Genomic DNA, 24,470 nt, shown 5'->3' on the forward strand with positions numbered 1-24,470 from the left:
AGCATTTGGTACCTAAAGTCTGAAAATGATGGAGATGCTTATTCTGTCATCACATATTTGCTAAAGAAAATATCGATATCTTTTCAGTGCCATTGATAACTATCAAACACTATTAGCAATTCTGGGCATCCGTTCAGTGTGGGATGGTGTGGTCCGCTATTACCGTATTTATTGTATTTGCCCCTCATTGTCTTGTGAGCAGAAATAGGATATCAGAATGTTCCTTCTGAAGGTATCATTTTCATACAGCCTGTGGAGATCCGTAAAGCCCACGACTACATTGAGGGCACTATTCCACATGGTCTCATGCTACACACTTTCATGTTTATTTCCTTTTTATGTGGCAGTTATAACAGTGGTCAGACAGTCATTGAGCTTGCTGTATGTCTGATACACACTGACTTGATCAAATACTGTAATTGGCTTAAGGATCTCCACTCTTGGCCTGTAGTATTGTTACTCTCATCTTAATATAGAATAATTATTTGCTTATGCACCTTTCTCCCGCATTCAGTAAGCTCCTTAAAGACAGGGACTGTTCATTCAACTTTGTCTCCCCAGCCCTGAGGTTAGTACCTGGCCAGGCGTGAGCTCTCAATAAATTTATTCAATGATGAGTAAATGAATAAATGGTTGAATATAAGGGTGTCTTAGGTCACCTCTAATGATGACAGCCTGAGAAGTCTAATGATGAAAAAATCTAGTCTTGACTCCCAGCCTTTCTCAGGTGCCTTGGATGCCGGCTGTGGACTCATGGAGCCAGTTAGACCTCAACTAGCACAAGTCATCTCATATCCATAATAAGATGACTTTTACCCGTAAAGTCTCAAACTAATCTTGCCTCTCTAAGGTTCTTGACACAGAGAGCAGTTTATGATTAAACCAGACTCTGGGACTACCGCTAAAAGAAAGAAATACAATGCACTTACCTTGAGCTGAAGCCTTCTTAACTCAAACACACAGCATGTTTTTTTTTTTTTTTATTGGCTTTGGTAATTAAATGAAGGAACCATATTATCTTTGATTCTTTTTACTTTCAGTGTGTTATGGTTTTGTTATACCTGTTACTTTCAATAGCATTAGTGCAAATGAAAATATTTATTTCCTCCCGTTGAAGTTTCACAGATTCTTAATTCTTAACAGTAGAAAATAAAAGATACATTGGAAAAAATGACAGGCAAGGTGTAAATTTCTTAGACACTGTGGAGGTGATATATTCAGCTTGCACAAATTACTTGAAAAGCTGTTGACTGAAGTATTGTAAGATTAACTCCAACAAATTTGCACAACCCCAAATATTCAGATTTTAATTATTGCTCAGTGTTGCAAAAAAGATTTAGTCTTAAAATAAATATTCCATTTCACTGGGTGCTCACGTCTCAACTGGGGAGCTAGATGTTCTTGTTACTGTGTTTGAGGAAACCCACTTCTTGAGAAATGTTAACTCCATAATTCTTCCTTTCTCCTGTGTTCAGGATGAGCTGATGGCAGAGCTTGAAGAACTGGAGCAGGAAGAATTAAATAAGAAGATGACAAATATCCGACTTCCAAGTGTGCCTTCGTCCTCCCTCCCCGCACAGCCAGACAGGGTGCCGGGTCGGATGCCGAGCGTGCCCTCCTCTGCACATCGAGCCCGAGCAGGTCTGTTCCCCACCTCACCCTCCTGGGGTCAGATAGTTCCCTGAAATAATAGCCAGGCACATCCCTTTTAGCTTTTCAGAAATATATACCTTTCTGTACATAATTTATACCTGATTTTGTGTGTGAATATTGAAAGTATGAATGTCACCAGTGTCTAATTTTTACCCATTTTTTTCGCTCCAGCATCTTCCAGGAGGGCAGAAGAAGAGGACGATGATATCAAACAACTGGCAGCTTGGGCTACTTAAATCAAAACGGAATTTTTTGACTCCTAAATTAATGAGCTGTACATAAGACATAAAAATATCTTTTTGCCAAAATCAGAAATTAACAGAGATTCTGTTTTATATTTATACTGGATGAATAATTGTCTTTTAAGCCTTGTAAGTAAAGGTTTAAAAAAGCAGTTGTGTATACATATAGGAGTAGGGATGGAAAGGGACTTCTTAGTTGCTTTTGAGAAGATCTCTCCATACTGACGGGAGGGGGGCGTTCTACCTTGTTTGTTACTGTGTTTCCAGTCCTGGTACATAGTTGATACCCTCTATATATTTGTTGACAGAAAACTGAATTCTATTAACATATGAAACATACAACAGTTTATAAGCCGTCTAAGAGTGATGTGTTTAGGATAGCTGGGGAAAATGACTTCCTTTCCTATGCAAATGCAAGTTTGCCGTGTGTATCCATGTTACAAGATAACGTAGCTCATGGTGAATAAAAAAGAAATGTGCCTCTTGTAGGAGAGACTTCCTGTAGGGGAGTCTGGTGTGAGTCTTTACATAAAGATTTTCACTTTTGAGTTTTGCAGTTTAAAATCTTAAAGGAGTTTTAATTGGCGTTTATTATGCCAATTAAGCTTGGAATGGGGCAATGGATGAATTTCCCAAAATATCTGAAAGCACTAACAGCTTACACTGCTGAGCGAGGATCTCCTGGGTGTAATTTAGCCATTTAGGGAGCTGTGTTAACATCCCCAGGCCATTATGATGCTGTTCCGGCTTCAGCGTGCTAAATGTGTGGATGTTCATTCTTTTCTGTTTTGTGCTCTCTTGTACATTTATTTACACTTTACATCATTTTTCTTGTGAATACATACAAATATAGGCAATTAAAAGTATATCTGGAATCAAATTTTGGCCATAATGATTTTTAAATGAGAGTAAATTACAAAATTGTGTATTGCCCATAATGTGTCATGGACCAGAAAATGACAAATGCCATTATATAAAGTGATCTCATATTCCCAACATTTGCTTAATGACATAGTGAAATGGAAAGTACACTAAACCTGGAGGTAGGAGTCCTGGATTCCATCGCCTGCAATGCCACTAACACTGTGACCAGGCAAGTCATAAACTCCCAGCCTCTGTTTCTTCACTGGGAAATCTAAGGATTGGACTTGATGATGTCTAATGGTCCCATCCTACCCCAGGCCTTTTGTATATGCTGTTCTTCTTAGCAGACTTCCCAGCCTCTAACACAGACACCAAATCTTATTTATTCCTTAAATCTTAAGATGTCTTTTGTTTTGGGAAACTTCTGATTGCAGACCGTGTCTCCCTGTTGTGTGCTTTCTTGTTAGTCTGCTCTCCCCTATCACCTACCATAGTTTCTGTTGCATATTTACTTGAACAATCACTTAACTATTATTGTTCTTCCCTGCTGGCCTGTGGTAACTTGGACTGTGCCTCTTCCAGTTCAATTCCACCGTGGATCTCTGCACAGTCCCTCATATACAGTTGGCATCTAATAAAGATTAAATGAATGACTTAACAGGACCTGGGTTTATCTTTCACCTTCAATCAATTAGAAGATCAGACAAAATATATGAAGCAACAGTTTATAGATGTTGGACAAAGGGCAGCGCTAGACTGAGATTCCTGAGAGGCAAACAAATGAAATGAATACTTCCAGGGCCCGGCTCACTGCCTTCACAGGGAAGAGGGACCCAAACAGAGCCTGCTGGCCTTGCCAAGTGGAGGAATTCTGGGGGGAGGGGGGGAGATTCCCGGAAAGGAGGTTGCTGCGGAGAGAAAGTGAGAGAGAGAGAGCATTCTGGAAACGTGCAGAGGGATCCCTTCAAGTCCTTGGCTGAGAACTGATCTGTGTACGTGTATGAGGAACCTACTGAGGACAGGAAGAACCACCGGAAAGGAGCGGGGGATCCGTCCCTAGGGCTCACACAGGCTGGGAGTAGTTTGCGTTCACCCTGGCCATAGTGGGGAACCTTCTAATGCAGGGGCATCAGATTGAGTCCTCAGAAGGGTCCTGCCTCAGGAGTGAGGTCATATTACGCCTAGACTAAAGGCTGTTCTGGGCTCATCCTAAAAAGCTTAAATGTAACCTTCAAAGGGTTGAAATGAATCCAAGTAACTTAACTGCATCTCAGAAGAAAACCACCCCAATACTTAAAAGAAAATAAAAGCTAGTAAGTAGCAACAAACAAAGCAACTAAAATAAAACTGGTACCCAACAGCATCAAATTCATAAAGTCGGGGCATCCAATCAAAAAACTTCAGGTGTGCAAAGAAGCAGGAAAAAACAACCCCAAGCCAGGAGAAAACTCAAACAGTGGGAAATGACAGAATCAGAAATGACATAAATGGTGGAATTTGAAGGCAAAGGATATTAAAACAGCTATTATAAGTGTATTTTCTATGTTCGTTAAAAATGCTATAGTGAATATACTCCATATGCTTGAGAAAGAAGAGAAAAGTATGATCACAATGGAAGGAGACATGGCAGATATTTTTAAAAGAATTGAAATTCTAGAGATGATAACTACATTATCTGAAATGAAAAATACAGAATATGGTGGATGGGATTAACATCAGATTAGACACTGCAGAAGAAAAGGTTAGTGAATTTAAAGACACAGCAACAGAAATTATTCTAAATAAAATACTGAAAAGAAAAAAAAGACTGGAAAAAATAAAGTAAGAGTAAGCTGTGAGACCATATTTAACTGCCTAACATGCAGGTAATTGGAGTCCTGGAATTGTGGTGGGCTGAGTGGACGGTTTTTGAGCATGAGGGTGGGGGAGGGATGAAATAAAAAAAATATGTATCTTTGTAGAAATAATGGCTGAGAAATTTCCCAGTTTGGTGAACTCTATAAACCGTACAGTTTAGTGAAGCTTAACACACCTCAAGGAGAAATTCCTGTCTTTCAATAATGAAAGTTATTGTGGAATGTTAAAACATCATGACTGAGACCTGAGACATGTTTGAGCATCTCTGCTCACCTACTTAAACACAGTTCTGCTAGGCCTGTGAGGTCCAAACAGCATCCCTGAGCACCTGAAATGTGGACAGTGCAGTTGAGGGACTGAATTTTTGATTTCATTTAGTTTTAATTAGCTTCTAAACTAATTCTCAATTCAGTTATTAAAAAAACTTTAAGCATGCTTGGAAAAACTTGAGTACATACTTTATTCTTTTTTTTTGAACACTTTTTTATTGGGTTATCGTTATTTTAAAGTGTTGTATCAAATTCCAGTGTAGAGCACAATTTTTCAGTTATACATGAAGATACATATATTCACTGTCACATTTTTTTTTCGCTATGAGCTACCACAGGATCTTGTATATATTTTCCTGTGCTATACAGTATAATCTTGTTTATCTATTCTACATTTTGAAATCCCAGTCTGTCCCTTCTCACTCCCCACCCCCTTGACAACCACAAGTTTGTATTCTATATCTATGAGTCTGTTTCTGTTTTGTATTTATGTTTTGTTTAGATTCCACATATGAATGATCTCATATGGCATTTTTCTTTCTCTTTCTGAGTACACAGTTTTTTCAACTGTAAAATTTGTAAAATCTATACACAGAACAAGTATTGCTGATTGAAATTTGCATCTGAATTCAGGTGTGCTTTAAGTGTAAAATATATGTTGGATTTCAAAGACTTAGTATAAAAAGAATGTAGAATATCTCCTTAATACTTTTATATTGATTTCATATTGACATATTATTTTGGATATATTGGGTTAAGTAAAATTTATTATTGAAATTTATTTCACGTATTTCTTTTTACCTTTTTTGAATGTGGCTTCTTGGAAACTGAAAAGTTACATATGTGGCTCAATTATATTTCTGTTGGTTAGCCTTGGACAAGGTCAACTCCTCTTTATCAGTGAGGGCACCAGTAATATATGATTTGAAGTACTAAAATGCAAAGGGTTAAAAACAAAAGAAATATAGCAAAAGGTGACATCTTACTCTGAAAATAAAATACTCTGAAATAAAATCATGTTGCACCTCTGTTCACAGTAGAGAAGGAGTGAAAGACAGACATAGAAAACAATCTTATGGTTACCAGGGGGTAAGGTGGGAGAGAGGGATACATTGGGAGTTTGGGATTAGCAGATGAAAACTACTATGTACAGAAGAGATAAACAACAAAGTCCTAGGGAACTATATTCAACGGCGTGTCCTAACCTGTAATGAAAAAGAATATGAAAAAGATTATATGTACATATATACTGAATCACTATGCTATATACCAGAAACTAATACAACATTGTAAATCAACTATACTTCCATTTTTAAAAATGGGGGGAAAAGGATTGAAAGAAATGAGGAAAAAGGTGTAAAAGTAAATCATCCTTATACTGAAAAGGTATTAAAAAGAATAAAGGTATTAATCAGACATCTAAAGGTGTTTCCAGCAAGCCATCCTTAGCATGGAAGAACCTTTGTTTGGAAGTTATAAATTATGGAATGTTTGTTAAAAATTGGTCTCACTACATTACAGGGGTATCTGAGGGGTGGATCTCCATTTGGGTCAGGGTTGGAGAGCTAGTATTTTGTGTTTTGTATTTTTAAATAAAATGTTTTCTAATATATCCTTTGGATTTTTTTCTTCTTTTTGGTCATAAGAAATGCATTCAACATACCTTAAGAGAGAAACTTGGATTTATTGGCAGTGATTCAGATATTTCCCAGAATCAAAGAAAATGTTTCAAATGCAAATTAGAGGAGGATCAGAAAATAGAGAGGCTCAGTAGTCAGATCTAAGGGACTCCTTCTTCTGAGTAGCCCATTGTTAAAAAAAAAGTAACCTGCTACCATTTTGGCAAGCTGTTATTCTGCTTAAGAGTCAAATTCCAGAGCCAGAATATCTGACTGATATTTGGCTTTGGCTCTGGCTCATGTAACTACCTCTGGAATAACCATCTAGACCCTCATGAACTGAGAAGCAGGAAGGGAGGTTTGCTAAAGCATAATCAAGGTGGACCTACCTGAAGAAGAGGGAATGGATGCTCGCCAGCTAATACTAAAAGCACCACCTCATACAACACATGTCCTCTCAACAACTGAGGGTAGTTAAATCTGAACTCTGGCATCTCCTCATTCTTGGCAAGCATAAAGTCTGAGTACCGATTTATTAGCAGAAACTGGACGAGCAGATAGTTTCCACACTACGATGGTGTCATCTGTCATGTGCTATCTATATGCCAACTGAGTGCAAATGACCTTACTCAATATTTCACTTAGTTTGTAAAACATGGCTATGAATTAGGTATTAATTAATCACTTAATATAATTAGTCATTAATAATAAATTTGAAAGCGGCTCAAAGAGATTAAGAAACTTCCTGAAGCCACACAATTGCTAAATTAAGATTAAGAATTTGAATTCAAGTCTTCTTTAGTTCAATATCCATATTCTTATTTTAAAAAATAACTATTTTTTGAAGTGTTCTTATTTATTTCTTATTCATTTATTTTATTTTGGGGGGAGGTAATTAGGTTTTTATTTATTTACCTTTTTTAATGGAGGTACTGGGGATTGAACCCAGGACCTCATGCATGCTAGGCATGCGCTCTGCCACTGAGCTATATCCTCCCCTTTAATACCTATATTTTAACTCTTTCCCTTTATCTCTGCTGATACCAGTGCTTTCCTCACGGGATGACAGGCATAAAATCCTTAAGAACATAGTTCCAGACAGTAGAATCCAAGAAAGGACCATCCCTGCAGTGCACTGCCTTAGTGAGATTAAGCTTTAACTTCTACTGGCCTTTCTCCTAGAAAGTTGTTTTACTTTGGACAATGCAAAACGTCATAAGCCTAGAACTGTGTAATGGGTCAGATGGACTGTGTTTGCTTGTTTATCTGATAGAGTTTGTTCATTTAAAGGACATTTATGTTTTTTTGCAGAGAAAGAAAGCAAACTTCAGCCCAAAAGATTAAGCCAATGACAGTTCTAACACTGGTTCCCCTCAGTCCCTATTTGAAAAGCTAGTCCTTTCTGCAGTTATTGTTGAGTTCAAGATCGTGTTTTAAAACCAGGTTCAAAGGAATTTGAGCTGTTTTTACTCTGAGCTGTTCAACTGCTTTCCTGAAGATGCTTGTTGGCAGGATCTTAAGCACTCTGTCACGGACGAAGGCTTCCGATGACTGCAGTGCCTTGTCACCCTGTGCAGATTTTAAAGCGCAGGACAGCTAAATGTGTGACGCGGACACTCCCTGAGACCCAGCGTCATTACGTGCTTGTGAGCTCCCCTCTTTCCTTCTCTTAAAACGTTTTGCTTTTTAATGGTTTTAAAAGCACTGAGTAAAATAACATAAATAAGACTTGGATCAAGCTTATTTTCGAAGGGGTAGAAGTACAATTGCTAAATCTTTGAATTTCTGAAAGCATTGATAAATAAAATAAGTCTAAAGTTAGAGTGTTTTTGTACCGTTTGAAATAATTAAGTGTAGCATTTATTAATCTGACCCTAAAAGCATGAACTTGGAATATAATTTGCCTGCCCCTTCATGACAATAGACTAGATCGTGAGGTTCCTGAGGGCAAGAACTATAAACAAATGGTCCTAACCAACCAAACCACAAAACAGATAAAAAGGTGAAGAACTGACAAATACTTATTGAGTATCTATGCTTAGTACCAGAGATACAAAGTTAGGTAAGGCTTGTTTATCACAGGGGGTGGTGCAGTCTAGTGGGTCCAGAGCATGGCTGCTAATTTAGGCTGCTGAGCTGGTCCAAGTGCTGGCTCCATCAATTACTAGCTGCCTGACTGTTACTGGCCGGGATCCCTGGGGAGCTGACTCTGAGATGGAAAATAGAGTGCAGGAGGTTTAGTAAGGAAAATTTTTGGCATCAACACCCAAGGGGAAAAAAAGGGGAGGAAGAAGAATTGGATAGAAGGAGAAGTTGAGCTGCAATGCAGTCTAAAAGGAGGCTTTCGATGACCCCGTGAGACACTAAGACATGATGTCTGGGTGGAGGCAATGCCCCATGGGGATCAGCCATTGAGTGTGGGTGCCTTGAAAACAGGGCATCGTCCTGGGGTGAGGAGCACCCCAGACAACCCTTCAAACAGATGAGGGTGTAAGTCCTCTCTTGAAGGGGGATTTGAAAGGTATATTGCAGCTTCCACCACAGTGACTTTAGATAATTTAACTCTGTTGACCCTTATTTTCTTCATTTATGAGTATTTTAAAGATATCTTTATAGGTGTTACTGAGTCCATACTCGTTCTGCTTGCCATATGACAGGCAAATAAATCCGAAGATGACGTGTCGGGGCAAGGAATAAAGATTTTATTTGGAAAGCCAGCAGACCGAGAAGATGGCAGGCTAATGTCCTGGAGAACCACATTCCTTGTCAGAATTCAGGCTCTTTTTATACTAAAAGGGAGCGGGGGTGTGGTTAATGTTGCAAACTTCTTGGTGTTGAAATCCTTTGTTCTTACGGCTGCCCTGATGATCCTATAAACCTCCAAAAAGACAAATGTTTTTCTCGGTTCTGCAACTTTTAATCTCTACATGAATGGGAATGTGTTATCCCCTTAAAGGTCAGAGCCTTGAGAATGGGCTGTCCTGTATATTTCAGGCTCTAGGCAACATTCTTTTACAAAAGATGCAGAACCAGCGTGACTGAGCCCAGGAGACAGAGCACAGGGTTAGAGCTAAAGGAACTGATATAATATGGAGTCAGATTCATTCTGCCTAACAACATAGGGGCAAAATGAGGATTAAATGTAACAGTGCAGACAACATTCATATTGTGCCTGCCTGGCACATAAGAAATCACAAGGAGTTTCTGTTATCATCTTGTTCACAAATTCTCCAACCAATGTGTAGAGCTTTAGGGTTTCAGAACTGGGTACCAGCGGTTCCCGCCCTCAAGAGTCTGGCTGGCACATCAAAAGACACTGCAGTGCGATATGACAAGCATTCCAATGTTGCTTGAATGCCTGAGGCTGGCCTTTTGGACAACCTGTTGCCTGAGTTGAATCCTGAAGGCGCTGGTCTGAGGAGCTGGTGAGCAGTGGCTAAGGCAGGGAGTGGTGAAAGGGTGTGCTGGGGTCTAGGACGGCTGGTACACTGGCGGTGAGACAGTCAGTGGGGAGAGATGAGGCTGCTGGGAGCTGAGTGATGAAGGTCTCAAACTTCCTGGCGTAGGGGTTTGGATTTATGCTGAAGATATTGGAAAGTCAATGAAGGATTTTTGAGAGCTGATCAATTTGCATTTGAGAAAGTCCAATTTAGCACAAAAATAGAGACTAGATGGGAGAGGGGCAACGTGAACAGAGGGAGACCCACCAAGAGGCTGCCGTGAACTGAGAGCTGGACACTGGGGTTTGGATGTGGAGGGAGGTCAAAAGGGATGGAAAAGGCATAGATATCCCCAGATTCCGGTCTGAGCGGCTTGGCAGGCAGTGGCTCCGTCTGCTATGGTAGAGATCTCAGGAGGGGGGCGGTCTGGTTTCAGACATCAGAGCTGAGCTGTTGAGTGCCAGCTGATGATTTCCGGGCTGGAGTGGGAAAGATAATCTGTAGAAGTCAGAGTTTGGAGCCTGCGAATTGCAGCTGTAGAGAGAAGAGCGTGGCGTGGAAGAGGACTGGCTAACACCCAGTTAGTGGAGATTGCAACTGAGGAAGGAGTGGGATCCGCAGAAAATCCAGGGGAGTTTCTAGCTTCTATATATTGACAATATGGGTAAATGTCCTATTTCCATCCAGCCAAGAAGCCGCTTTCCATCTTTTACTTGAACAAAGCCATTTCTCTCTGAATATCAACTTCTCTCTCAAAAGGAAGATATGGAGTAAAAGGAGAGAATTTTTGTTTTTAATTTTAATGAGTTGTAGTCAGTTTACAATGTTGTGTCAATTTCTGGTGTACAGCACAACTTTTCAGTCATACATGAACATACATATATTCATTTTCATATTCTTTTTCACCATGAGCTACTACAAGATCTTGTATATATTTCCCTGTGCTATACAGTGTAAACTTGTTTATCTGTTCTGTATATACCTGTCAGTATCTGCAAATCTCGAACTCTAAAAGAGGGGAATTCTATCTTTTCAAAATTAGGTGACAAAAAGTTAGCCGATACAACACTTTTAGAAAATCGGCTGAAGGCAAAAGGAGCTAGAGAACAAGAAATGTTTTGATAAGGGAATAAAGAGAATGTGAAAAAATGAAAAATGAAAATTCAAGAAGTAGAATTATTAAAAACTTTTAGAAACAGGCACCTTTTCAATGATGTGTAGCTGGCATCCTGAGTGAAAGGTAAAACACTAGAAATACATACATTGAAAAGATTATGAAAAATTTTAAAATGGTGATAATGAGCTTTTAGCATTTCAGATATGAACGTGGGTAAGGCAAGGGTCAAAGGTATGTTTCTACCTTATGAAGGTAAAGGAAAAATTCACCAAAAATTCTACAGGAAATGAAATACATCTCTTTTAGGCCATTTGAGATCTGGGTGGGATGAAGACCCTCGTTCAGGTGGCACACTTTCTTAGATGAGATAGTCCCTCAAGATAAACCTCCTTGGGACACGTCTCCTTTAGGTCGGACAAACTGGTTAAACAGCAGTCAGACACGGAGACCAGGGGATTTTTCCGCTTCCAGCCTTTCCGACGTCGCCCCTGGTGCCTTTCTCCTCCGCAGAACGCCACGTTATCAGGTGCTACCACCTATGGTGGCCACTAGGCGGCACTCCAAGCTCATCCTCATGGCGGAGACGAGCCGCCGGTTAAAACCTGCTGTAGGCAGCTCCGTTTGTGGAAAATTGCTACCAGTTTGGATTTTATTAATTGAAACTTTAGAATTGATAAATGCTTCTTTATAAACTAGGCAACAAGGCAGGCCATATGGTTTAACTGAGCCTGAAAGTAAGCCGTCTTTGGAATCCTTCTTTCTGCTGCATCTCACACTTGGGGGCATCTTGTGGACCAGTAGGGCGAGGCTGCCAGGGACCCTGTCAAGGTGGTAGCGACGCCTGGGGTGGCCCTCTCTTTCCCAGGACAGGTGGCCTGCGACTGTGATAACTGGAAGATGCCTTGGTTCACTGCTTCTCAAGGAATTTATAGGACCCAACAGCCTTGCTCAGCCATGCGCACAATATAGGTAACCTCTCTAACGAGCAGCTCAGAGGAGCAAAGCTTTCACTGCTCGCTGGCAGAGAGGAAGCAAGACTGCGTGAGTGACTGAGGCAGCTCGACCCTCCAGTTCATTCGGAGGAACAGCTCTCCTTACCTGTGACGTTTCAGGCGTTGGAACGGGCAGCAATTGCCCGAGACTTCAAGCAGGTGGGTAGGGTGCCTGCAGCCAGGCTCGGGCGGGAAGTTGTCGACCCCTGTTTGTTGGTATTAAAATGTGACTCATGATCCTCCTTCACCAATCTCCTTTGTCAACCTAAGGCTAAGAGGTAGAACTGGAACCCGGAATTAGGGACAAATCTGAGAACTCTCCATCCAGAGGCTGTGGAAAAGTTATTGCACAGATAATGGCTATGATCCACCGTCCATAAAGATATGGGTATAACTAAACACGGGAGAGATTTGTATGAAATCAAGCAGCACTAGAGTGGGGCCAAATAGACTTGTTTTTCATGATGCTGCACCACCCCTCAGTCACTGCGTTCATGTAATCTTTCTGGTTTGAGGTTTCATCTGTAAGATGAGGGGTTTGGAGCAGAAGACTTGACAGGCTCCTTGCCACATAAACATTCTAGGATTCGAATCTAGCGAAGTGGAGTCTGTCTGCAAACGTCCACCCCACCACCGCGGCAGGAGAGCTTTCCAAATCACACAGTTGCTTCTGGGGGAATGGCAGATTTATTACCTACGGGATTTGTGCCTGTGGATCCGTTTAAACCAGCTAATTTCAAAAGTACTTCTAATTATAATAGACCCTTTGAGTCCATATTACTTGAGAGTCATTTATAAAGTATTAATAGGCTGGGGGCTAAGAGATCCAAAGATCTTATTTTTCAGTGCTGCTTCTGAGAACGGTCACAATCCATTCATATGCAATAAACACGTTTAGAGCCCCTGGCGTGTGTATGCCAGTGCTAAGACATCAGCGGCCAAGGGCTGCTTGCAGTCTACCTGGTGGATGGACTTAAATGAGGACAACCAGAGGACTGTAAAAGGTGCTGTGGGTCCAACCTCTTGCGCGTCCCAGTGGGAATGTGCCACGCAGAGCTGGAAGAGAGCATGCCCGGGGCTCAGGGCTCTATGTGGGGACTGGAGACGTAGCTGAGAGCAGTGTCTGAAGTGTTTCTGAGACAGTTACTGTAGACAGAATCCAAGGCGAGCAGAGGCTGTGTTTTTGTTGCCACCATTTTTCCAGAAACTCCAGGGACACGAACAGGGATCTCACATTGGCTGAATTTAAGGAAAGTCTTATTTCCGTATCTCCAAATACAATGTCCTTAAAGAATGTCTCTTCTGACCTCAGCAGAAGCTTGTGGAAAAAGAATAGAATAAGGGGGAGGGTATAGCTCAGTGGTAGAGTGCCTGCTTAGCATGCATGATCCCCAGTACCTCCATTAAAAATAAATAAACCTAATTACTTCCCCCTCCAAAGTAAAAAAATAAAAACATAAAAAAGAATGGGATAAAATTACTCAAATAGTATTTACTTTCAAACATTTCTACGTGGAAAAAAAATCCCTATGTAACCGAATGAGGACCCAACCAAGGCACAAGGCATATTCTCTGTTTAGTCACAAAGACCATTCTGTACCTTGAAAATAAATTGACGAAGTGACTTCCATATCAGCTTTGTATGCCTTGACAGTGCACTAAATCAATATTATTCCTCTGACACATTTGAAATGTGGGACTGAGCCAAAAGAAAAATGCTTCCAAGGATAAGATTTTGGGAATCTGGTATCGGACAACAAATAGATCAACTTCCTCAATTTCCCTACTTCTTTGTGTCCTTACATAATATGCCTGTTTGCTTTACGCATTTACACTGGACATTTCATTTTAACTTTCAGTGTTTATAGAGCAATTTGTAAGCATCACTAATAAAATGACTTTTTGGTAAGACTAGAGAAGCAGGGAGCTGAGATTTCCCTAAGTGTGGGCTTTATTCTATTGAGAGACAAGTGGAGATAAGATTGTGTGTAAAGGTTTTTGGGGTGGGGAAGTATTTAGAACATTCAACGAACTGAAAAAGGCTAGTGTGACTAGTAAGTAAGAAGAGGAGCGATGGTGGCAGTGAAGAGGTGAGCTCCACTCCACTGATTGTCAGCTGGGGTGCATTAAACATGTATTTCCATGAAATTGATTCGGAGAGCCCACCATCACCAAGTACAACTATAAAAGGTAGGAATATGGATAGTTCAGCGTTGCAGGCAGCCTTCTTTTCTCCTTTTAAGTCTCTGGGTTGTGACCTTTTTATAACACAGTATGGTGAGTACTGGGTGAGGCAGGAATGCCTGACAAGCACACAGTTTTCCATGAGCACAAAAACCCTCACGCTACCTCACTTAGCACCTGCGCAAACCCATGCTGTCCTGGGGCGATGGTGCTATTTCCAGGCCACGGGAGATGCCAGGTCCACAGCTGAGCACTCGACACACCGTTTCATGTGTACTCCTTTCAACAAATCAGATTGGTGAACACTGTTATTTTCTTTATTTTAAATGTGCGCTGAGGCTCAGAGAGACAGAGTAATTTGCTTCACTTGGTAAGAAGCAGAGTCAAAACTCAAACTTAGGTCTGTTCGATTTTTTAAAAAAAATTATATTGAAGTGTAGTTGATTTACAATGTCAGTTTCAGGTGTACAGCAGAGTGATTCAGTTATACATATACATACATATATATTTTTTTCTTTTCAGATTCTTTTCTATTATATGTTATTATAAGAAATTGAATATAGTTCCTGTCCTATAGTAGGTCCTTGTAGGTCTGTTCAATTTTAAAATATATTCTTAACTAGAACTGCATTATGAAGTAAGTGACCTTGGAAGGTTCTGGGGCTCCAAGAACTGGAGAAAATTTGGAAATAGTTTGTAGCTATGAAATGTTCAGAAAAGCAAACCCAACATGTTTAAAAAAAATAATTTGAGGAAGGCATTGTAAATATATTCACGTAAGCTATAGCAACCTTTATAGAGGAGTTCATGTATTACCTAGCTCAAAAATGAAAGACATTTTTAAATGTATTTATGTCTTTCAGCACATACAGTAAAAGTCCTTGAACATACATTTGTCCACATTATTATAAAACCAGTTTCTCCAAGACCCTGCTAAATAAATTGTTGACTGGGAATCTGAAGGGTAGGAGTCTGACAGTGAATTCTCAACCTCCCAGACTCTGAGTGTTCGCCTGCTTTTGTCTGGCCCACCATCATCCTCCATTTTCTTCTGGTCATCTTTCTTTCCCGTCCGAGGCATGAGCCCAAATCCTGGTGTAACTCTTGCTTCTTTTATCACACAGACTTTAATTAGTTCAACTGGAGGCAAACTCTCACTTCTTCCTCTGTCTTCTAATTCCTGTCCATTTATCACAGGAAAATCATCAATCTATTTGAAGCAAAAACACAGCTCTTATTTTGATTAATGAGCATAAAATTAGAGCTGGTGATTGATAGTCTTTTGCCAAACGTGAATGCATGAAGACACTAAAAAATAGAATTAATTGTCAGGGAACTGTGGCACCGCCAGGAATTCCCTTACATGGCGGTAGGCAGTCTAGGGAGGGTCCACATGGCTCTACTCCAGCCTAGTGTACAGAGGCAGGGAGGGAGCCAGTGGTTTCTTGCTCCCATGACCTGGTGCCGTTATTGCCCCACGTATACTGCATGAACCGCCCAACTGGAGGCTGGGCTCCGTGAGGGATCGAGGAGAATTTGGAGAGCTATCTTGTATCCTTATGGCAAATTCTGTGCGCTGTTCGTTGGCCTATTTAGTTGAGATGGTCAGAGCTATCATTTTTTTAGCAGACAACCAATCTGTATCCTCTCTTGGTGTTTGGCCCGGCTCACTTTGAAATCTCACGTTAGAGTCTTTACATCTCTTACCTTTCATCTCTAATGAAACTGCTTCTAGCAATCCCTGTCTGTCCACATAAATATTTGTTATTAAATTATTCTCAATTGCCAGGTCAAAACCATTTTGTCCCATTGCAAACATTAAACAGATTTCCAGTATTTTAGAGGCTGAAAAGGCATTTTAAATTTAGTTTAGTAAACCATTGTTTACCGATGTGTCACCTGGAAATGTGGTTAGAAGAACTACCACTTGTAAACCGGATAGAGACTACTCAAGCCCTTGAAACTTGAAACATAGGGTAAATGACGGAATAACGTGGTTGGTGAATAAATGACATTCGGTCTGTCCACCAAGATCAGTTTAATGAAGGATTTCCATTGTGTTTTAGGCTTACAGGCACACTCCTGAATGGGCGACGATGATGGTATTCAGTGTGGGGACGGGATGTCAGAGTCTGTTCACTCACTGGTGTCTACATTGCGATAGACCGGGGTTGGGATTTTCACACTTCCTCTAGGGCACTGCAATGCTGTTGTTTGGATGGCAGTATCTTCCCTTTACAGGAGACAGGTTGAGGAATTTGCCATGAGTCAAACAGACAGTAGATGGTGGGGCAATACACTGTTAGTTATTATTGGAGGTAATTTTTAAAAATTACAAAATAATACATGCTTATTGTAGAAATGTGAGAGAACACAGATTCATGAAAAGAAGGAAATCAAATTTCTTCATCATTTAATTAATCAAGTAGATAACCATGGCTGTGGTTTTACTATTCTAAATCTCTCTGTATACCAATGCATAAATGTATATACCTTTTTACTTATAAAAGTGAGATCGTACTGTCTTGAAATCTGCTTCTTTCTTGGTGGTATGTCATGAACATCTTTTTAAAATTTTTTAATTTCTTTTGTTTTTTTTTTCTTCTCTTTATTCTTATCGTGAACATTTAAAAATCTTCTGCAATATCACTTTCTTGGATACAAAAGCGTACACTTTTTATCTATCATAACATATTTAATACATCCCCTTAACACTGGAAACTTTGGTTGAAGAGTTTGTGATAAACATGATGCATATCCTTTAAGCAAAATCTTTAAACATAACATATATTCCCTTGGTTCACGCTCCTAGGAGTGTAATTGCTAAGTTGAAGGCTATAAACACTTTGAATAGTTTTACTGTATGTAGCCAGATCAGCTCCAGAAATATTATTCTTAAGCCAGTTCACACTCCCACCAGCAGTGCACATACTTCATTTCTCCATACTCTAGTAAAAATACCATTAAATGTATCTACATATGGCAACAATATTGCATTACCAGTGAGGTCAATGTATATTTGAATGTCTTCTTTTTCATAAACTTTGCTGTAAATACTAAATGTTCCAATAAGCGCAAAATAAGGTAAAACTTTGTGATATTGTGCTGTTATTGTATCTCTTCTGAAGGAAGAAGAAAAACATGATCTTCTCTGATAACAAATTACTTATGGAATGAAAAACAAATTAATGGGATGAGGCACCTGGGCCCATTAGGCAAATTTCCATGATGCTTGTCACCATGGTACCCAGGGAGTCGTGCATTTCTGGTCTTCGTTTTAGTACCGCTAACATACGAGCCCCTGGGAGTACCAATGGGCTAGGCACCAATGTACCATGGGCTAGGGATATGGAGAATAATGAATTCTAATTAATCTGACTTGAGTTGTACAGGGCAGACCTCTCCCCTGAATTTGGGGTGATTGTATCCAGCTGTCTGTTGGAGAGTTCCACTTGGATTACCTGTGGTATTTCAAACTCAGCCTGTCCCAAACTGAATCTACCCCCTGCCTCCCAAAACCTTCTCCTCCCTGCATCACTCTCTTCCTCACTTAGCAGCACAACAGTCCATCCAGAGAGTATCCATCCCCAACACTTAACCAAATACCTGTTTTCTCTAATATTCCCCTAACTCAGGTCTTTATAATCTTAATTATTCAATAAATATTTTTGAGCTCTTACTATGTGCTGTAACTTCTTTCTAAGCTTGGTGGTGAGGTGCCACCAAGGGAGACCGGGATTAGAGGAAAATAGAAAAAGCCATGACTTTGGGGGAAGGCACCAAGGAGGTGGGCAGGAGAAACAGACAAGAAGAAAGTAATAAGGAATATGAAATTGAGGTGACTGAGGACTGTTTAGGTTGCCTGCAGAGGGAACACGTAAACTTAGACTTGGAGAAGAGCCAGCCAGTGAGGCTTCTGGAGACAGCATTCCAGACTGGAGGATATGGCAAGGTTAGAGGGCAGAAAACCTGAACAGACTTAAGGAACATTAAGGTGGCCATGTGGGCTGACATGAGGGAGAGGAGCTGGCAGAGTGAAATCACGTTTGGAGGTCAAATAAAGAAGTTTGAATGTTGTAATATTAAATGTGATGGGGAAAATGAACGTTTTTAAGTAGAGAGAAAACAGGATGAGATTTGTTTTTCAGAAAGAACACTACGTCTACTGTAGGAGACTGGATTATGGCGGGGCAACGGTGGAAGCAGGGACACCGGCTGATAGACAATCACAGGAGTTCATCTGAGATGTTATTGTGATTTGCACCAGGGTGATGGCAGTGGAGAGGAAGGGAACTGGATAGAGTCAAGGCATAAATTAAGCCATCCCCTCGCCACACCCTAGCTCAGAGCACATAATTGACCTGCCAAAGTTTGCCATCTTCTCTGTTCAAATTCACTCACCGACACCGCGGCATCCTGGATGCTCAGGGCTGCTCAGCTCCTTCTTAGAACACCTGCGTGCTCCTGCTCCCTCCCAAGAGGGCTGTTTTGTTTCCAAATTTGTGTATATCAGCTGTACTTAGAATTAACTTTAAATAGGTTTATTAATAGTATATGGACAAATGAAATATGAGAACAAATGATCATTCCTAGGCAAAACTAGGTCAGATGATACTTGGTAAAAAATACAGGCAAGATAGCAACACAGGACTGAAAAAAAAAAAAGCAGCAAAAATTGTGCTTCCTGTCACAGATTCCTTCACGTGTCTCATGCCTTCATCCTACAGAAACCAAAGCTAGGGTTCAGAAAAATGCGTTAGAGGTACGGCTTAGCAAGAGAGAACCAAACTCTCATTAGTGAAACCACACCAAAGCCTTGAATTCCTATTAGAACATTGGTGAATGTACACTTATGTGCATTAAGTTAAAATAATAAAATGTTTAAGGTGTGTATTGTGGTGTGTGTCCCTCTCTGATCTATCACATCAGGTAGGCGGGAGGATATATACAGCGTGCATGAAGTCCTGGGTTCAATCCCCAGAACCTCCTCTAAAAATGAATAAATAAGCCTAATTACCCCCCCCCCCAACCCTATTATCACATCAGGTAAGTGGGCTTCTGCATTTTGTAGTTATAACTTAACGGACTGGATGAGGGAGAAAAAATCAGAGATAATGTTATTTGTCACTTGCATAGCCGGGAGCTGACTCTTCTGCTGGGTGTGCCCTTCTCTTCCACGTTAAGCAGCAGCTGAAGTGCTAGACTTCGGCTTTTCAGTCTTTGCCCCTCTTCCTGGTCCTCTCCTCCCCATAATTCATCACAGATATCTCTATTACCACATTCACCTCAGTGCTGCACGGTGATATAAAAAATCTTATCACTCTGAACTCCTTCTTGAAGGGGTCATGTGCTCCTCAATAATTTTTCCAACCCAGAGTGGACACATGGTAGATACTCAGTGCTTGTTGAATGAACAAATGAAAGAATAGGCTATTTTTATCTTGTGCACTGAGAAATATCTTTGCAAACATTTAATGATGTCACATTCATTCTATATGGTTATAGACTGAATGTGTTCCCCTTAAATTTGTATGTTGAAGCCTTAACTCCCGAATGTGGATGTATTTTGAAACGGAATCTGTAAGGAAGTAATTAAGGTTAAATGAGGTCATAAGGGTGGGGCCCTGATGCACCAGGACTAATGTCCTTATGAGACACCAGAGAGCTTGCCCTCCACACAGACATGCACTGAGGAGAGGCCACGTGAACACAGTGAGAAGGCAGCTGTCTGCAATCCCAGGGAGAGTCTTCACCAGATGACAACCCTCTTGGTACCTTGATCTTGGCATCCAGCCTCCAGAATTGTGAGAAAATAAAATTGTCATTTAAATCATCCAGTCTGTGGTATTTTGTTATAGCAGTGTGACCGGACTAATACCTATATAAAGAACAATAGATTTCTCTTTCATATTTGATTTGTCAAAAGGAGCCTCAGAAGTCAGAGTGATCTTTGATATGTCTAATAGTTGCTTCTCTCCCCTTTAGCTTTCAGGAAAAAGATTTTCTCCTTTAATTTTGTCTTTGCTAAAAAAAAACAATATTATCATGGGAAAAAAAGCCTTTTCCCCTCTTAAGCTTACAACCTACAACTCAATTTTAAGACAGCTTTTATCTTGGTACAATTGACAAATAACTCCAGCTTAGGTGGTTTAACAAGTGGCTGCAGTCCCTATGGTTCTCCTCCTCCTCCTCTGTGCTTGTCACGCCTCATGTTTGCAAGATGGTTTTCATAGTATCTCTGGATACCACCTGAGGTCAAAACAAGAGGACGGGGTCCGCAGCATGTTTACCTTCTTACAGGAAAAGCAAGAGAATCCCTGGAAGCTCCTAGTGGACATCCGTTTGTCTCACTGGCCACAAACCTAGCTGAGAGAGGAGCTGAGAAAACAGTATTAAGTTAATCCAATTCCTATTTGGGAGGTGGCAAAGGAGAAGAGGGGTGCAAATGTCTGTGGGGTTTGTCCATGAGTGGTGTTTGTTATGTAGGGACCTGGAAGACTGGACTGGCTGATCAGCTCTTTCTAGAAGAGTCCACTGGTCTTGAGCTTAATCCCCCCAAGGTGGGGTTTGTACTTCACATTGTTGTAGCAAAGGACTTCGGCCACCCCCTGACTAACACTAACACCTCTTTGATTACAGTTAGCTGGGTGGTGATGTCTATGCCTGGTCTTACGAGTGTCTAAAGCACTACATTTCATCTACTGGGTATATGTTGGCTATATTGTTTATTGTTGTTTGTTTTGTGCAGAGGTAGTAGCACCGTTCTACTTTTCTGTCAATGATAAATATAAGAAAGTGGCGAGTAGGGTCTGTTCTAATTTGAGGCTACGGTTAAAACCATAATTTGAGTTGGTTAATACTGTGCTCTGGCCAAGAACCTACCCATAGCTACCAGAAGACGGCGGTTCTAAATTTGCATTCCATGTTCACTGGTTTTACTTAAAGCATCATCTAAAGTAATTGGTATAATTACCGGCCTCACTTAATGGTGCCGTAATTGGGTTTGTACAAGCTATGACGAGTTTAAAAATATCATTCAGAGCTAAGACTTTATCAGAACAAAAATACATCTGTTCCAATAGAAGAACTTAAATAGGGAAGAAAATTGGAGTCAAGAGAAAACAAGATAACTCATAAGGTTCTATACAGTAGAGCTACAGGTGAACTTCAGTTTGGCTTAGAGCTGCCCAGAAAACAAAAGAGACAGTAACGCAGTCTATAAGATAAAAACAAATCAACTGTTTAGGAGAAGCAACAGTTTTACTGGAACTGATATCTAAGAGAACTTTCTCTCATGAGTTCCCACAAAGGGTACACCATGTGACAGAGAAGGCGTCAGCTTTAAAAACACATGTATTGAAAATACAAGTTCTGATGGCTGTTTTTGCTAGTAGAAGCCAACAGCACAGAAGCAAAGTGCAACGCAGTAAAGCTAATTCCACGAGGAATCAGAACGTCGATCAAATGTGTAGCTCTTTGAAAATCTCCTGGAAGATAAAATTTAGATTCCTTTCTTTACTAGCTAGGAATGCAAACTTGTTTTAACGTAATCTAAAACCTCCTCTCTTCCCAGAAAGAAATGAAACTCCATTTTAAAACCAACTAATTATTCTTACACCTAGGGCCACTATTCCCTTCTAAGCTTACATAGAGGTGGAATAGAGTATATAAATGATTTAAATGAGAACTACGGTTTTCTAAATAAATGTGCTTTATTTAAATGGCTAATCTCAATATAGTAGACAGAACACATTTTAAAATGCTAAATTTTATGGCTGTTCTTCTTATACGTGGATTTAAATTTCAAAACATTAAGTTAAAAGATTATCCACAAAAATGTTTTCTGTTTCAGCTATGTTCAAATTTTTTTTATTAATATTGGTTACATTTGAAGTGCGCTGTCACCTATTTACAAAGACTTAAAATGATCAGTTATATAAGGTGCAAACTTAAAAAGAAAATCGCAGACTCATTCCACATCTGTAAATGCAGCAGTTAAGTTTAATTAAATTTTCAATAACTGGAAAGGATAAGAAGAACACAGAAACTGGAGGAGAAAAATGGTATTGAAGATACGAACAACACACATCTACTGCTGTACCGAAAAAATAATTTATTGAATCAGCATAATACTGGGAATAAAATGCATTATAAAAGTAAAAAAAGTAAAACCTAAATATAAATAATAGTGGTTTCCCTAATTAACAACTTTTTCTTCACTCATCCAAAACTTTAAATACAGTCTTCTGAAAGGTCAGAATTTGAAAGTGTACGGTTCACTTTAAAACAGACACATATGTAGCACTGTAATATCTGGAATTTAGCAAAGCTCACCTTGCTTGATTAGACTGAAAGTGATGTTAATTTAAATGATTGTTCTTTTTAAACCTTTTTAAAGCCTAGATAGTATTTTGAAATGAACAAGTAGGCCATTTTGTTATACTCTTTCTGTCTCCCAGGATGGTAAATATATTTCTAATATACTTTGGGGAAAATATTCTGAGACAGAGCATACCCGTGCATTTTGATGCAGACTTGAAAGATTTTTGGTACTTAGGTAAAAAGCAGTCTCCTTCTCAGATCAAAGGTTAACCAGCCATTGTATCTGTTAATCTACATCAGCAGAATTTTAAACAACCACATCGTAATACATACCTCAAGATACTGATACACTTTTATGTAGTGAAGGGAAAAAATGGAGATGGTTATTCTTTTTCCCTAGTAAGTTTCCTTCAGTTTTTGGAAAGCCTATGCGTTCAATATACCAACTGCGATTTCAAAAATGCTAGCATGATTGCAATGCTTATTAACAGCAATACGCAAAGTAGTAGAAATATAATATAAATAAGTAACTTCATACTATAAAAATGAAACAAAGCACACTCCATAACTATATGCAAAGCAGAAATAAATTTTTCATTTAGCCGACTCGCAGACCCTAGGAGACGTCTGTAAAAAGTGAAATAGTGAAGGCACTGCATAATTCTTTTTCCTAATTCCACTTACTAAAGAAATTCACCAATTAAACTTGGCACAAAAGAGTTTAATCACCGTAAAGTGCATCACTTGGCTAAATATATTAAAAAGAAAATCAGCATCAATAATTATAGCGACATTTTCACATACACAGAAACAAAGATAGAATGCCAGGAGTTGACATACAAGCTCTGCAGGACATATGGCTTTTTATCTTTAATTTTTTTGTATTACTGCCTATTTGCTTAGAATCTATATTTTCAACAGAGTATGCCTTGATTAGCAAAAAGAGGTAGTGTCCTGAAAAAGGCAAACCCACTGATTCTACAGATAGAGATTTAAGATAAAGATTATGTGGAAAACAAACAAGTATAACATATAATACACCGGTATACTTATAGTATTTCGATATTATTGAATTAGCTTTTAAAATCAAGGCTATTTTATCACTTTAGCTATATTATTACAGCTCTTTCGAAGAGTTTCCCTTTGGTACTAGAAAGTTTTCTTCTTTCAAATAGTAACATTCCAAATAAGCAACTTTCATTTAGAGATGACAAACATGTTAATATTTTAAACTCAGTTCATCTTTACCACTGATTTAAACCATTAACGAAAATATATCATCATGTCAGAGACACAAAGAAGTATATATCCAACCAGACAGCAACATACAATTTATGTCCACTTAACTAATAAAATTGGTGATTTTAACACACACACACGCACGTGTGTACACCCACGTTAGTCTGGAGCAATATACTGGCAAAACACCAATATAATTTATGTACATTATTTAAGGGCCTTGATGGCAAAACTCTAACTAGACTTTTCTTTAGTGTATTAAATACAGTCTATCTAAAAGACAATTTAAAGCAACAGTGAATATATTTCTTACCCCAATAACTTAAGAGAAACTTTTCTTTATGTAAACTTTATACATGTGCAATCTTGCTACTTTCTGTAATAGCTTCAGTCTCTTTTCTCTTTTTAAATATTTGCCACTCTACGTTTGCAGAAATGTAAAAATGGGAGGAACTGCTTGTGACGCATTAGTCTTCTTCAGCATTATATGCCACTTCTGCTACTTCTATGTCTGATACAGAATTTTCAGGCTCATGAGAACTTAAGTATTGCTTATTATCAGCTCTGCAAAAAAAAAAAAAAAAAAAAAAGAGAGAAATAGATCAATGAAGAGACTGGCTGCATGCTATTTCACTTCACTAGTAGCTTTAAAATTTTTTACCCCATGTAAAG

The 24,470-nt window shown here is 39.4% G+C and overlaps 2 protein-coding genes across 3 annotated transcripts in view; one reads left to right on the top strand and one right to left on the bottom strand.

Annotated features, from left to right (window-relative positions):
* Positions 1 to 6,497, top strand: part of CHMP4C (charged multivesicular body protein 4C) — a 28,252-nt gene extending 21,755 nt beyond the window's left edge. Inside the window, exons 4-5 of the mRNA XM_010951816.3 lie at positions 1,476 to 1,641; positions 1,825 to 6,497. Of these exons, the coding sequence (XP_010950118.1) occupies positions 1,476 to 1,641; positions 1,825 to 1,889 (231 nt within the window). The 3' untranslated portion in view covers positions 1,890 to 6,497. The remainder of the gene's footprint in view (positions 1 to 1,475; positions 1,642 to 1,824) is intronic.
* Positions 6,498 to 22,330: 15,833 nt separating this feature from the next.
* Positions 22,331 to 24,470, bottom strand: part of SNX16 (sorting nexin 16) — a 32,414-nt gene continuing 30,274 nt past the window's right edge. For both annotated transcript variants that reach the window (XM_074355121.1, XM_074355119.1), the window contains one exon: positions 22,331 to 24,362. In XM_074355121.1, coding sequence (XP_074211222.1) covers positions 24,266 to 24,362 — 97 coding nt within the window. In that variant the 3' untranslated portion in view covers positions 22,331 to 24,265. The remainder of the gene's footprint in view (positions 24,363 to 24,470) is intronic.

This window comes from Camelus bactrianus, chromosome 29 (genome assembly GCF_048773025.1).
Source record: "Camelus bactrianus isolate YW-2024 breed Bactrian camel chromosome 29, ASM4877302v1, whole genome shotgun sequence".
Taxonomy (NCBI): Eukaryota; Metazoa; Chordata; class Mammalia; order Artiodactyla; family Camelidae; genus Camelus; species Camelus bactrianus.